Below are 15163 nucleotides of genomic sequence, written 5' to 3'. Positions count from 1 at the left end.
CTTTCTTTTCCCTCAAGTGCAAAATGCCACAGTGTTTCTAGGATCCCAGAACACAGGGGGTATCCCAAACTAAGGCACAGACACAAACAGCTGAAATGCCACACAGATAAGAGAACAATCCTTAGATATAAGATTGGAGATTTTTACAGGACTTATATCCAGTGAAAAGGGAGTCACACCATCTCCCCCTGTATGAAGAACCATGGAAGGGTCTTCATTCAGAAAGGCAATTAAGACACTCAGGCAGAAGCGTGGGTAATGAGTCTGCATGGCTAACACTGACATCATAGAGACCAACTGGCGTTGGACTATGGAGGGGTGAGGAGCTGATCCGTGGGGAAATGCTTGCTGTGCAAGTGTAAGGACCTGAGTTGGATCCCTTACACTTACATCACATGTCAAGCATGTGCCACACACCTGTAATCCCAATGCTTGGGAGGTAGAGCCTAGGACTCCCTGCACCTTATTGGCTAGCTACTCTATTGGAACTGGTGAGCTCCAGGTTCACAAAACAACACGAGCCAAGGCTGGTGATGCATACCTTTAGTCCCAGCACTTGTGGGGGTGGGGTAGAGATTAGGAGAATAACTATTAGTTCAAGGCCAGCCTGGGACAGCAGAGTGAGGTCCAGGTTAGCCTGGGCTAGAGAGTGAGAGCCCACTTTAAACAAACAAACAAAAAAGTAACAAGGAAATTCTTGCGCTCTATAAGCTCAGGTTGGCCTTCAACTAACCATACAGCTGAAGATGACCTTGAACTCCGGTTCTTTCTTTCTCTACCTGCCCAGTGCTGAGATGACAGATATGATCTACCACACTCAGTTTAAACCATAAATCAGAGCCAGGCTTGGCTGGCAAACACCTTTGATCCCAGTACTCAGGAGGCTGAGGAGGGAGGATCACTGAGAGTTCAAGGCCAGCCTGGGGCAATAGAATGCGTTGTAGGTTAGCCTGGGCTAGAGTGACACCCTGCCTTCAAACACACACACACATATAAATAAATAAAACATAAATCAGGCTGGGGCGATGTTCAGTGGGTGTAACACTTGCTGCACAGGTATGAGGACCCAAGTTCAGACCCCCAGCCCCAATGTAAAGCTGGATGCTACAGGGCTAGTGTGCGTGATCCAAGGGTGCCCATAGCAAAGGGAGCAGGGACTCAGGAGAACCACCCAGCAGTGTGAGAAGCAGTTATGTCCCTGCCTCAAGCAAGATGGAAGGCAAGAACCCTCCCCTCCAGCTGTGCTCTGACCACATGCATGCCATGGCACACTTACGCTGACACACACATTAACATGCATACACACACACACACACACACACACACACACACACACAATAAAATAATCAAAAAAAATTCTTAAAAACGAAATCTCAACCCGGTGTGGTGGTGCACGCCTTTTATCCCAGCACTTGGAGGCAGAGGTAGGGGGATTGCCATGAGTTTGATGCCACCCTGAGACTACAGAGTAAGCTCTTTGTCAGCCTGGGCTAGAGTGAGACCCTGCCTCAAAACAACAACAACACCCCCCAGCCCCGCAAATCTCTCCATTGATTTTAACACAAATCTATTTACCACATACTTGATGATTTCTCTTCAAGCATTCTCTCCACCCAGAAAAACATCAGGGCCACATCTGTGGGATATAAACTTCCTCCTCCAAATGATATTAAAGGTAATCCCATACATTCTGGGAAACTACCTGAGTAGGTAGAATTGTAAATAGATTTCTTTTCTCACAGTAACTGCCAACCATTTTCTCCAGGAAAAGAACAGTCAATATATGGTTACCTCAGCTCCTTTCTGAGCATTACACTGGATTGGTTGGATTTTTTTTTTTTTCTTTTTAAATACAAGGTCTTGTGATTTAGCCCAGGCGGTCCCCAAACTTGTGATTTCCTCTGGCACAATCCCCAGAGTACTGGGACTACAGGCTCGCGCCCCCACATTTGGCTTATGTCCATTCTGTCACATTGATGCCGCCTTTTTATCAAGTGGGACGTGATGGAGAAGATGCTACTGGGCTGAAAGAAGCAGCAGACAAACTTCTTTCTTGCTTCCTAGTTTTATCCCAGTGGTCTGACCCTCCTTCTCCATTCCTCCAGGGGCCCCAGAAGAAACAGATGAAGGGTCTGTCCTGCCTTCCCGATTCAGTTCTTCCCAAGTGCTTGTCAGTCTCAGCTGGTGACCTACCATCCGGCCGTGAATTCCACGTGGGCATCGAAGAAGCCAGTGACCTGGCCTGTGGCCGCCTTCCAGCCCTCGATGCGAGCCCGGATCAGGCCCTCTCTCTTCTGATTGCGTACCACCTTCACCAGCCCTGGGTAGCGTTTGTGGACGTACTCCTCCAGCGGGCCCTTCAGCTCCTCTGCGAATGACAAAACGGAAAAAAAGAAATCCATAAATATGTCTTCTCACACTTGCATCCAAAAAACACTGGAAAGCACACAGACCTTCAGGGAGCTAAAAAAAAAAAAAAAAAAGAGTTCGCATGTGAGCAGTTCTAAGTCCCAATTCACCAACAGTGCAAGACAGCTCTGTCGTGACAGTGTATTTTGTATACAGTTGAGCAGACCACAGGCCTGGCTTTTTATGGAGAAACATCGCAAGCTGACTGGTGTCCTCGGAGATTTCTTTCCTTTTGGCACTTCCAAATTGCTTATCTAGAATTCTTGTTCCTCTCCCCACTGTTCTCTGGATCTTACTGATCAACTTCCATCTGTACAAAGACTGTGTGTGTGTGTGTGTGTGTGTGCATGTGTGTATGGTTCTGGGGACCTGGTCTCAGGTACTCATACCTGTGAATCAAGCTCTTCATCCGTGGTGCCGTTTTCCCCAGTCCCAGACTGCTTCTGCGTGTATGTGGGTCCAAATTGTCTGTGTGTGTGTGTGTGTATACCAGGGAGAAATGTTGGATGATGTTCCTCAGACACCAATCAACTATATTTTTTAAAGATATTTTGTTTATTTATTTATTTATTTGAGAGACAGAGAAAAAGAGGCAGATAAAGAGAAAGAGAGGATGGGCATGTCAAGGCCTCTAGCCACTGCAAACAAATTCCAGACACATGCGCCGCCTTATGCAACTGGCTTACGTGGGTCCTGTGGAATTGAACCTGGGTCCTTAGGCTTTGCAGGCAAACATGTTAGCCACTAAGCCATTTCCTCACCTCCCTCCCCCCGCTTTTAAAGATATTTTATTTATTTATTTGAGAGAAAAAGAGGCAGAGAAAGGCGTGGGAGAGAAAATAGGCACACCAGGGCCTCTAGCCACTTCAAACAAACTCCAGACACATGTGCCACCTTGTGCAACTGGCTTTAAGTAGGTACTGGGGAATTGAACCTGGGTCTTTTGGCTTTGCAGGCAAGTGCTTCTGCCCCTAATCACCTATTTTTGATACATAGTGTCTCCTTGTCTTGCAACCTGCCATGTAAGCTAGACTGGTTGGACAAGGAGCTCCAGGGATCCTCTTGTCTCTGCCCAGTACTGGAATTACAGGCATATACCACCATGTCCAGTATTTTGACCTGGGTTTTGAGGATCAAAGCCAGATCCTCAAGCACTTTACCCACTGAGCCATCTCTCCAGCCCATAGAGACCGCTTGTTATCTGTACTCATGGTGACGCATCAAATGCTATTGTGTCAAGGGCTGTGCTTATCTTAGGATGTGCGGTGGCAAATCTCAATTGTCAACTTGACAGGATCTAGAATCACCTAGAATACCTCTGGGCATGTCTGTGAGGAGGGTTTCTAAGTTAATTGAGGCAGGAGGTAGGCAACACTATTTTACGAGTTGGGGTTCCAAGAGGGAATCAAAAGGAGAATGTGAGCTGAGCATTAACGCTCATCTCTGCTTCCTGACTATGGAGGCAACGTGAAAGCTGCCTTGCTCTCCTGCCATGTCTGGTCCATCGTGATGGGCTCTAGGCCCAAACTTGAGTCAAAACAAACCCTTCATTCCTTGTTTCTTTTTGCCAGTTATTTATTTATTTATTTATTTTGGTCAAAGCAATGAGAAAACTTACTAATACAATATGGAAAGGAGTAGTAGAAAAGCCACTTTGGGGCAGGATCATTCTGTTGAGGGCTGAACACACCCCGCCCCCCGTCACGTGTAGCAGGAAGAGACAGCGTGATCTCTTCCTGTGATCTAATGCAACTGGCAGTAAGCCGACGAGACTATTCGATTAGTCCCATCAACTTGTGGGATTAATTCTGCCTTATACATTAAGACATAACTTTAAGGAGGGGAACCTGTTCACAGGTCATACAGGTAGTAATGCAACAATCAAAATACAACCCTCTGGGGATGGAGAGATGGCTTAGAGGTTAAGCGTTTGCCTGTGAAGCCTAAGGACCCCGGTTCAAGCCTCGATTCCCCCAGGATGCATGTAAGCCAGATGCACAGGTGGCGCACGCACCTGGAGTTCGTTTGTAGTTGCTGGAGGGCCTGATGCGCCCATTCTCTTTCTCTCTCTCTCTCTCTATCAAATAAATAAATAAATATAATATTAAAAAAATACAACACTCCGTACATGACACCCCATGGGTGTAAAGGCTGGTGCCTGTGAGTACCTCAGTGTCACAAGACGCAGGGACCAAGCATAAAGACCTGAGTAAGAGCCAGGCTTCATGATACGTGCCTATAATGCCAACTCTGGAGAGGTAGAGACAGGTGCATCCCTTGGGCTCACTGGCTAGATAGTCTGTCTGAATGGGTGAGCATCAGGTTCACTAAGAGACCTTGTCTCACAAAACAAAAATAAAGCAGGGACGGGGGAGATGACTCAGCTATTAAAGGTGCTTGCTTGTGAAGTTAGCTGACCTGAATTCCATTCCCTAGCACCCGTGTTCAAGTCAGACGCAAAGTGTTGCACCCATACATATATGCAAATTAGTAATCTTGAAAAGGCATAAGACGGAGAGTGACCGGAGGACACCTGATGTCAACTTCAGACCTTCATAAGCACACGCACATGCACACACAGACACACAGACACAATGAAGGGAGCCAGATATCAATGCTGGGCAGAAGCGGCATTATAGGACTGCTACCACAGAAAGAGCAGAGTTTCTGAGAGGAAAGTTTGTGCATTGATTAAAAAAAAAAAAAACAAAGATTTACGACAGCCTATATGGGTGTGAAGGCCATATCCTGTCCCTGGGAGCTAGTTACTCGACAGCTAGCATCAGGAAAGCCAAGTGCACTGGAGAAAATGGGAGCTAAGAAAGACTCAGTGATCCAGGCCCACCTGTAACTCCTGCCGGGATGGGTGACAAAGAGGATGTCCCTTCTTGGCCACTGTGGGGCCTTGCAAGGACAGGATCAGCACAGAGCAAACTAGCAAAGCCAGACAGTTTGGATGGGAGCTCAAAAAGCCTGGTGGGAACACAGCTGTGACAGCCCGAGGGCTCAGGGCGCTGAGATTTGACAAGGGTGAGCCTGGCAATCGGGGTTAGGATTGAAAATCCCAAATTCATCTTGTGAATGTGTATGTTTACCAAGGCACCTAGGCTCACCACAGAAGAAATCTAAACTCGGGCTGGAGAGATGACTTAGTAGTTAAGGTGCTTAACTGCAAAGCCTAAGGACCCACATTTGGCTCCCCACAACCCATGTAAGCCAGATACACAAGGTGGCACACATTACTGGAGTTTGTTTGCAGTGGCTAAGACCCTGGTGCACCAATACCCACCCCCCTCACTCTCTTGCTATTACCTTCTCCTAAAAGAAAAACAGTTTAAGGGGCTGGAGAGATGGCTTAATGGTTAAGCACTTGCTTGTGAAGCCTAAGGACCCTGGTTCAAGGCTTGACTCCCCAGTACCCATGTAAGCCAGATACAGAAGGTGGCTCATGCATCTGGAGTTTGCAGTGGCTGGAGGCCCTGGTAAGCCCATTCTGTCTGTCTCTCTGCCTCTTTCTCTGTCTGTTGCTCTCAAATAAATTAAAAAAGAAAAAAAAATGTTTAAAAAACTGAACTCCAATCTGCAAGTGGCTGGAAATGTCAAACCCATCACCTAAGATCCTTCACAGAGAAGCCCTTCTGGGATATTATAAGAAAGCTAAAAGAAGTATTTAAGAAAGAGCTGAAGAGCTATCTCGGTGGTTGAGCACTTGTCTAGCATGCCTAAGGCCCTAAGTTCAATCCCTGCTATGAGGAAAAAAAAAAAAAAAAAGAACATTTTACCTGAGTGTTGGTTTGTTTTTTTTTTTTTCTCACCAACAACTCAAAGAAGAAAACAAAAACTCATTTCTGCAAAGATAAATGTTTACCTTCCAGTGTTAGCAGAAATCCAATACTAAATTGGCCCAGTGCCATTTGGGAATATGAAGGTTCTGATGAACAGTATTTAGGGGCATTGGGTAGTGGGAAGAAAATACTGCCCATGACCAGAAGGGATTGGCAAGGGAAATATGTCTGCTCCTTAGCAATAAAGGAAACACCTGCCATCCCGGCTTAGGGAGCGTAAACTGGCAATAACAAAGGTACAGTGAGAAGCAGAGCAAAGGAAGAAACATCATTACAGAATTCTACCCAGAGTCCTCATGCTCAGCAGTGGCACAGAACATGCCGGTGGAGCCCTGTTCAGGAACAAAGGAGAACCCAGGAGACACAACTACTTCTGCTTCCAAAACCAAAGCAAGAATCTATGCGTCACATACATGTGGGCTTAACTGGCCACTCTGCCAAGGGCTGAGCCAAGCTCATGGATGCCTATGAGTGACAGCCTCACCTTTCAATCTTTACACATGTGATCATGAAATCTCAAAGTATGGAGATGTAAAGAACCGGTCTATGCTCAAAGGAGCATCTGTGGACTTTAATTTTCACTAGGATCGCTGGGAGGTCTGAGGTGTGGCCTGAGAATTTGCATTTCATTGCTATTGTTGTTTGAGAGTGCATTTCCATAGACATGGATGATGTAGATATAGACCTGAATCTATATATCTCCCTCCTTAAATTCTCCATTGTTCTGCTTCAGCTTCCCCAGGGCTTGGGCTGAACCCTGAATCAAAGAACCAAAATAAATCCTTCCTCCCTTAACTTGCTTCTGTCAGGCATTTTGTCACAGAAACGAGATGCAACTAACACATTATGGTGACATATCATTTATGAGTTAGGCACAGCAAGGGTTCACAAGAATAGCTGATAATCACATAGAACAATTATAACAATAGAGTATGGTGTAAATTGGCACTTTGGAGCCATAATTAAGCAAAGTAGTGGTTAAATACAAACACTGCGATGCTGCCATAGCTGATCAGATAATGCAAACTTCTACGTAAACAGCAAGGAAACACTGGATAAAGGGATGGTCCACGTCTCAGGAGTGATGAGGCAAGTCCACACTTCCCAGAACAGTATAACATCCAGGAGATGGGGAGATGGCTCAGTGCTTGCCTCACAGGCATGAGGACCTAGTCCGACCTCCAGTACTCATGGAAAACGTCAGGTGTGGTGGCAGATACCTGTGATTCCAGTACTGGGGAGGTGGAGACAGGAGGATCCCTGGTGCTTACTAGACAGCCGGCCTCATCTATTTAGCAAGCTGTAGGCTAATGAGAGACTCTGCGTCAGAAAGAAGTTGGTAGGGCTGGAGGGATGGCTTAGTGGTAAAGGTGTTTGCCTGCAAAGCCAAAGGACCCAGGTTCGATTCCCCAGGACCCACGGTGGCCAGATGCACAAGGGGGGCGCACGCATCTGGAGTTTGTCTGCAGTGGCTTGGAGGCCTTGGCGCGCACATTCTCTCTCTCCCTCTTTCTCTGTCAAATAAACAAATAAAAATATTTATAAAAACCAGAAAGAAAGAAGTGGGTAGCATGCCTGAGGGTGACACCTGAGGTTGTCGTCTGGCCTACACACACACACACACACACACACACACACACACATACACATACACACACATGCATACACATATACTTACACACACACATACCTCATATACACTTGCATGCATCCATACACAAACATTAAAAAGTACTAAAAAAAAATCTACGTATGGCTTATTCATTTCTGGAAATTTCCACTTAATCTTGTTTGTTTGTTTGTTTTCACTGAAGTTGGCTAACGGCAACAAAGTGTACAGAGCAAAGCACAGGCAGCTGGATGGGGGAGGGGCTGCCCTGCTGCTGCTCCCCTCACAGCTCCAGCCACACCCCCTCTGCCACTACCAACCCCCCGCCGCTCCCCCTGGCACCCTTACTGCCGACACCGCTCAGTGCCAGCGGCCGCTGCACCGCGGGCTTGCTGCTCTCCGGGAACGCATGGGTTGTGGCTGCTGCCGGGGACGAGAAAGCAGCTTGTGCAGCAGGTTCCGACTGCAAACGCCGCCGAGACGCCTGCCCCTACGCGGGTCTGCACCAGAGGGGGCCTCGGAGTCTGTGGCCACGACCCCTGGCTCTCAGCCTGTCTCATGCAGCCCAGAGAGTTCCTGTGCAAACCCAAAATGCCTCAAAACCACCAGTAATTGATGTTCCTTCTTTTCCTGGGGTACAACATACATAACACAGATTGACTATTTGGACCACATGAAGAATATACAATTCAGGGACTCTGGAGATGGCGTGAGGACCTGAGTTCAATTCCCAGCACTCAGGTGAAAAGCCCGGCAGGACTATACCTGCCCATAACCCCAGTGCTAGGGAGGTAAGAGACAAGAGGATCGCTGGGGCTCACTGGTCAGCAGTCTCGCTGAAAACCAACCAGGGAGTTCCAGGGTTAGTAAGAGACTCTGGCTCAGGAAAACAAGAAGAACAACAGAGGACGATTCTCTATGTTTTTTTTTTTTTTTGGTCTTCGCATGTGTGTGCAAAGGACACACGCACCTGCATACACTATACACATCACACATACCAAAAATAAAAATGGGTGCAGTGGTGTATGCCTTTAATGTCAGCATTTGGGAGGCAGAAGTAGGAGGATCACCATGAGTTTGAGGCCACCCTGAGACTACATAGTGAATTCCAGCTCAGCCTGGGCTACAGCGAGACTCTAAAACACCCTTCAAAATATATCATTCGGTGGCTTTGAGTACATTCATAATGCCATGCAAACATCTCCACCCATTATCTACTTATAGACTCTTTCATCACCCCAAACATAAACCCTGTACCCCTATTCCAGCCTTTGGTGATCACAAACATACTTTCCATCTCTATGAATTTGACATATCTAGATAATTCATAAAACCCAAGCCACACAGTATGTGGCCTCTTATGTCTGATACCCTGGGTCATTTTGTAAGGTGGAGTGGGAATGGTGATGTGAATAGGTGTTTGCATGCTAGGCTTGACTAAAGATCTCCATCCATATTTTGGTAACCCATTAACTTAAGAAATTTGTTATTGTTTGAATGTGAAATGCACCCTCCCCCCCCCCCACACACACAATGGGCTCGTGTGTTTGAACACTTGGGCCTCAGCTGTTGGTGATGTTTTGGGAGGTTGTGAAACCCTTAGGATCTGGCAGACAGAGGGCAATGGGGTTGGAGCTCATAGGTTAGAGCCCTGGACCTCTCTACTTCCTGGTGGGAGGCATGTAACATACAGGAGTCACATGGTCCTGCTAACACAGAGTTACATGCCACCACACTTCTTCCCTACCCACAGCCCCCAGCCCCAAGGCTTTACTGTGTCCCTGAACTGAGGGTCAGAAAAAATCCTGCCACACTCAAGTTGTTTCTGTCAGGCGTTGTATCTCAGCGATGAAAAGAAGTTAACTAATCCATCCTCTTAGTCATTTTCTTGGCCCTCTCGCCTACATTCTGGGTTCCCACTGGATCTTTTTCTCCCAGGGATAATCTCACTCTTAATATCCCAGAATCCTCCCCAGATCAGCTATACCATGGTGTGAAGAATCCCAGCTCACTGTGGTCAGGGCCTTATGAGACTTACCTCAGCCAAAAACATGGTTTTCTTTTTCTTTTTAAAAATATTTTTATTTCTTCATTTGCAAGCAGGGAGGGATCGAGAGGAGACAGAAGGAGAGACGGGGTGCTCCAGGGCTTCTAACCATTGCAAATGAACTCCAGATGCATGTGCCACTTGTGCATCTGGCCTTTGTGTGGGTACTGGGGAATCGGTCCCAGTCATTAGGCTTTACAGACAAGCCCCTTAACCACTGAGCCATCCCTCCATCCCCCAAATATGGTTTCCACCCACAGAGTTTTAACCCAAACATTAATCAGGCCACTACATTTCTGAAGCATCTTTTTTTTTCTAAGAGCTTTTCATATTTTATACCTGTAGGAACCAGCTTTGAAAGTACCTGAAACCAGGACTTAAAGCTCCTGGATATAAGTCTATTTCTAGGTTATGTCTGACAGGATCTTTATGCCCTCTAAACATACACACAGCGGGCACACAAAGATCAATGTGGTGCTAATCTTCACTGCCAAGTGGAATGAGTTAAGAAATGCCTAAGGTGTTATTACCAGTGAGGCACACCTGTGGGTGTGCCTGTGAAAGTTTCAAAGTGAAGGGAGAAGACCCACCCCGACCGTGGGCAATATACCCTTCTATGAGCTGGGTGGAAAGGGGAGAAAGGAGAAAGTCAATGAAGTGCTGGCACGTCTTGGCTTCCTGTCCACCCCTCCACGAGCAAGCAGTCTCCCGCTGTCACTGCCATGGCTGTCGTGGTCACTCCTTCTCCACTCCCATGGACTCTATCCGAAAACCACGAGGCCAAAGAAACCCTTCCTTCCTTAACACGGCTTCCATCAGGCACTTTACCACAGCAACAGCATGAACAACCAACATAAGTGACACCAAGACTTTAAATGTTATCTTCAAAACCGGGGGAAAAGGGGGATGAGGGAGAACCCCAATTGCATGTTCTCATTCTGGTCATATGACGTGTGCATTCAATCTATCAACAAGAGATAGTCCACAGAAATAGAAATAGATTTGGACTTTTATGGGATCCAGAGTTTATAAAACTTCAGGGAAATCAATTTTGTAAAAGGAAATAAGGGGGCTGGAGAGCTGGCTTAGCAGTTAAGACGCATGCCTGCAAAGCCTAAGGACACAGCGCCGATCTCCAGGTCCCACGTTAGCCAGATGCACGTGGTGGCACATGTGACTGGAGTTTGTTTGCAGTGGCTGGAGGTCCTGGCGCGCCCATTCTCTCCCTTTCTCTCTTCCTCTCGAATAAATAAATAAATAAATTTTTTTTTAAGAAAGGACATAAAATGTTATCTGTTATAAATTTTACAAGAGTACGGGCACATGTAAACACCTAGGCAGATCTCCACAGCTGGCACTGAAGGCCGTCCATGCCAGCGAGGGGGCCCAGAGCACATGTCTGGTCAGCTCCCTGGGGAATAAACCTTGATAAGGCTGGTTTCATCAACGTTTTCTTTCTTTTTTTTTTTTTCCCACCGAAGTCACTATTTTTCACACACTACAGCTACTCTGCTTGCCTGTGTCGCTAATGAAATATTTATATCCTCAAATTGCTAACGAACCTGACTAAAAATGTCAGCTAATCACAGGATGTTCCAGAACACCATTCGGTGAGACTTGATTCCCCTTTATAATGCGCTCAGGTTGATGCAAACTTCAACCTTCCACAATTTTTGCACCGGCACATAATGAGCCCTTATTGAAGGTCACGTGCTGTGGTGGCCCCCTGGGCCTGTGCCAACTCTTCCTACCTATTCAGCAACTCGGTAAAGGGATATGATCCTCATCTTAAGGATAAGGAGAGGGAGTCACAGAGACGGTGCTATGGTCTGGATGTCTGCTTCATGCTCAAATTCATTAAGATTGAAAAGTAAACCCTCAGCTGGTTATAATGGTACATGTCTTGGACCCCTGCACTTGGGACCATAGCCTCGCCTAGAATGCCCCACTGAGGGGCCGGAACATGGCTCAGAAGACAAATTGCTTATCATCCACTAGTGAGGCTCTGCGGGGGGAGCACGGATCACTGTTAGAACACTTTCCCAGAATCTCCACTGAGGCGCTGAGGGCAGGGATCAGCAGTAGAGCTCTTATCTAGCTCATGTGAGGCCCTGGGTTCAACAAAAGTAGCAAAAAAACTAGGCCCCCAATGGGGGCCTGTGTTGTAGGGATCTATGCTCATGAATTGGGATCATTATAGAAATCCCAAAGAAGCTAATAGCTAGCTTCCAGCATATAAAAATACAAAAACAGACCCAGCCTTTACCTGATACCAAACCTGCTACTGCCTTGATCTTGGACTTCCAGGCGACAGGATCATAAGCGCTGAATTTCCATTGTTCACCAGTATCCAATCTGATGTATTCTTGTTACCACATCCTGAAGGGTCTGACACAGTCAGAACCTTTCCCTGGGTCGTGAGGTGTGTGATGTGCCTGGATCCCTCTGACCCCTGTGACTGTGAGGATGTAAAATCTGACATTTGTCAGCTCATAGGAGCATGCTGACCTCCTGCCATATGGCTTGTCCTGAGGCCAGGCTCCTTCTGGTAGCTCTGATGTGCCCACATATTATCTTATAGCTGAAATACCAGCGTGCATAATCTTCTGATCTACACAGAGCTATGCACAGACCAGATATGAGGCATTGCAAAGTGCTCAGAATGTCAAGCAGCCTGTTCCATTCTGGACCTGCAGCTACTGACTCACATTGCTGATGGGGAAGAAAGGACCATGGTCCGGGTCATTCATGTGACCTTAGCCAAGCAGTGCAGGTACAGGTTCTGATGGATATACACCTGTCTAGGTTGCCTTACCCTGATATTGTGCCTGCTGCTTTTAGAGCAAAGGCCCATGGACTCACCAAGAGGGTTCAAAAGTGTGGGACAACACCATTGTATTAGTCACCAAATAACTGATGAGAAGAAACGTAAAGAAGGAAAGATTTATTTTGGCTTACAGTCCATCATGGCGGGAAAGGCATGGGGAGGCAGGAGCATGAGGCAGCTGGCCACATCACATCCACAGTCAGGAAGCAGAGAAAGATGAAGGCTGGTGCTTGGTTCCCTTCCTCTTTGGTATTCAGTCTGGGAGCCAAGCTCATGGGATGGTTCTAACCACAGCCAGGGTTTTGAGTCTTCCCTCTCCAGTTAAACCTCTCTGGAAACACCCTCCTACACATACCCAGAGGTGTGTCTCCTGGGTGATTCTAGGTCCACTCATGTTGACAAAGATTAACTATCACCACCATGAAACTCGAAATGGCCCATAGGATGCAGAAGACACGAATCTTGGGACACACCCGACTTTTGTGAGAGCTGTGTCCATCTTTGAGATCCTGGGCTTTCAGGGGACATCCGTAGTGGAGAAGCAAACAGGTAAAAACATAGGACACAATCACACAGACAGCAGCTGTCATGCATAGTCTTTAAATTTTTTTATTTTTATTTATTTCTTTGAGAGTGACAGAGAGAGAGAGAATGAGCACGCCAGGGCCTCCAACCACTGCAAATGAACTCCAGATGTGTGTGCCCCCTTGTGCATCTGGCTAATGTGGGTCCTGGGGAATTGAGCCTCCAACAGGAGGAGGAAGAAGGCTGGGCAAGCAAGAACAAAGGCCTACCAACTTCAGAAAGAATGGGGGAGGTTTAAAATGGATGCCTTCACTGTGTCTGAAAGCATTTTAAGGGCGGTTCCATAGTGATATCAAAGGAAGGAGATGAAGACAGGAAGAACAAGAAGTGATGTGAGGTGCCAAGTACCAAAGTGTTAAACTAAATATATCATGCGGAGCTACTTGGAAAGGACACTCATCTCTGCTTTCCATACCTTTGCAATTCACCTAAGCTGACAGAGAAATACAATACCTAGAGGCGGGACCTTCTAGATGTTTCCCTGAGTTAAGTGTTAAAAGTGCCTTTCCCATCTTATCCCATCGAAAAGCATTCAAGAGTCTGGTATCTGCAGCTGATGCTAATAGTATGTGAATTTAAGCGATGAAATTTGTCTACAGGCTGGAGTGTGTTTTTCCCTCATTATGTTTCTTATTTACTGTGATATTGATTCTGAGAGCTCTGAAGCTAGCAATTCTCTTCCTTTAAACAGCAAGTCACAGTCATTAAGGAGGGAGCAGAACAGAGCACCAGAAATGCAAGGCCCCTGAGACAATGGGGCTGCATCTTGGCACCCAGCTACCTTGTCCGCGAGTTTTCTTTAAGTGCAGTTGGCAGCCAGGATGGGGATAACTGAAGAAAGTGATATGGTCGGTTATCTTTTCTATGTTATTTTTCATGTGTGTGTGCTCGTATGTCCAGGCACATGTGTGCTTGCAAGTGTATGTATGTATGTACCGGAGATCAACGTTGGGTGTCTTCCTCAGTTGCTCTCTCTCCACCTTATTCTTTGAGACAGGGTGTCTCACTGACCCCTGAGCTTACCAGGGCCAGACTTGCTGGCTGGAAAGCCCCGGCAAAGCTTCCTATCTCTCTACCTCCCCAGAGCTTGGATTACAGGTGTGCATCACCAGCATTTTACATGGGTGCTGGGGATCCTAACTCAGGCCCCTGTGCTTGGATGGCAAGTACCTTTCCCACTGAGCAATCTGGTCAGCCCAGTTCTTTCTTCTCTGGTATGGTGGGACCCTCTGGGCTCACACACCAAAATTTCCAAGATCAAGTGAAATGATCAGACAGGCTTGTGGGAAATGCCTGTGTTGAGTGGCGCATAGCATAAGTGTTCTATAAATAGCCTCCAGAACTGGACACATTTCTTATAGCCACCAGAGGCTATCAACACCTGTGACAGCCAAAAGAGCATCCACTTGCCAATCAAAATGGATGTAGACTGGAATACCATCGCAGATTGTAGAGGAACAACAGTTCTATGAATGCCGAACCACTGTAGCACAGAACACTATCACAATCTCTAACCATTTGGGTTGAAGATGCACAAAAGCACTACTCATTTTAGGTGTACAAAGTGGGCACAGACCAGGAATGTTTTCACATAGAAGGAGAATGGAAATGGGAAGATCTCCAGGAAGAGGTGATGCAGGGTTTTAGCTCTAACAGAGTCTGGAGGCAGCTGGAGAAGGCAAGCCTGCGCCATGATCAAAAACACTCACAGTAAATAATCAGACAGGTGAGTAGACAAATTTGAAAATGTGGCATATATGCACAAACGGAGTTGTAGTCAGCCCCAGAGAAGAACGAAATAATGTCATCTGCAGGAAAATGACTGAACTGGGGATTACCAT

General features: G+C 46.7%; 1 protein-coding gene across 1 annotated transcript in view; it reads right to left on the bottom strand.

Annotated features, from left to right (window-relative positions):
* Galnt17 (polypeptide N-acetylgalactosaminyltransferase 17) overlaps positions 1 to 15163 on the bottom strand; it is a 519549-nt gene that overhangs the window by 222066 nt on the left and 282320 nt on the right. Inside the window, exon 4 of the mRNA XM_004662611.3 lies at positions 2194 to 2368. Coding sequence (XP_004662668.1) covers positions 2194 to 2368 — 175 coding nt within the window. The remainder of the gene's footprint in view (positions 1 to 2193; positions 2369 to 15163) is intronic.

This window comes from Jaculus jaculus, chromosome 2 (assembly GCF_020740685.1).
Source record: "Jaculus jaculus isolate mJacJac1 chromosome 2, mJacJac1.mat.Y.cur, whole genome shotgun sequence".
In the NCBI taxonomy this organism is placed as follows: Eukaryota; Metazoa; Chordata; class Mammalia; order Rodentia; family Dipodidae; genus Jaculus; species Jaculus jaculus.
The sequence above is the reverse complement of the archived record's forward strand: the minus strand, read 5'-3'. Positions and strand labels throughout refer to the sequence as shown.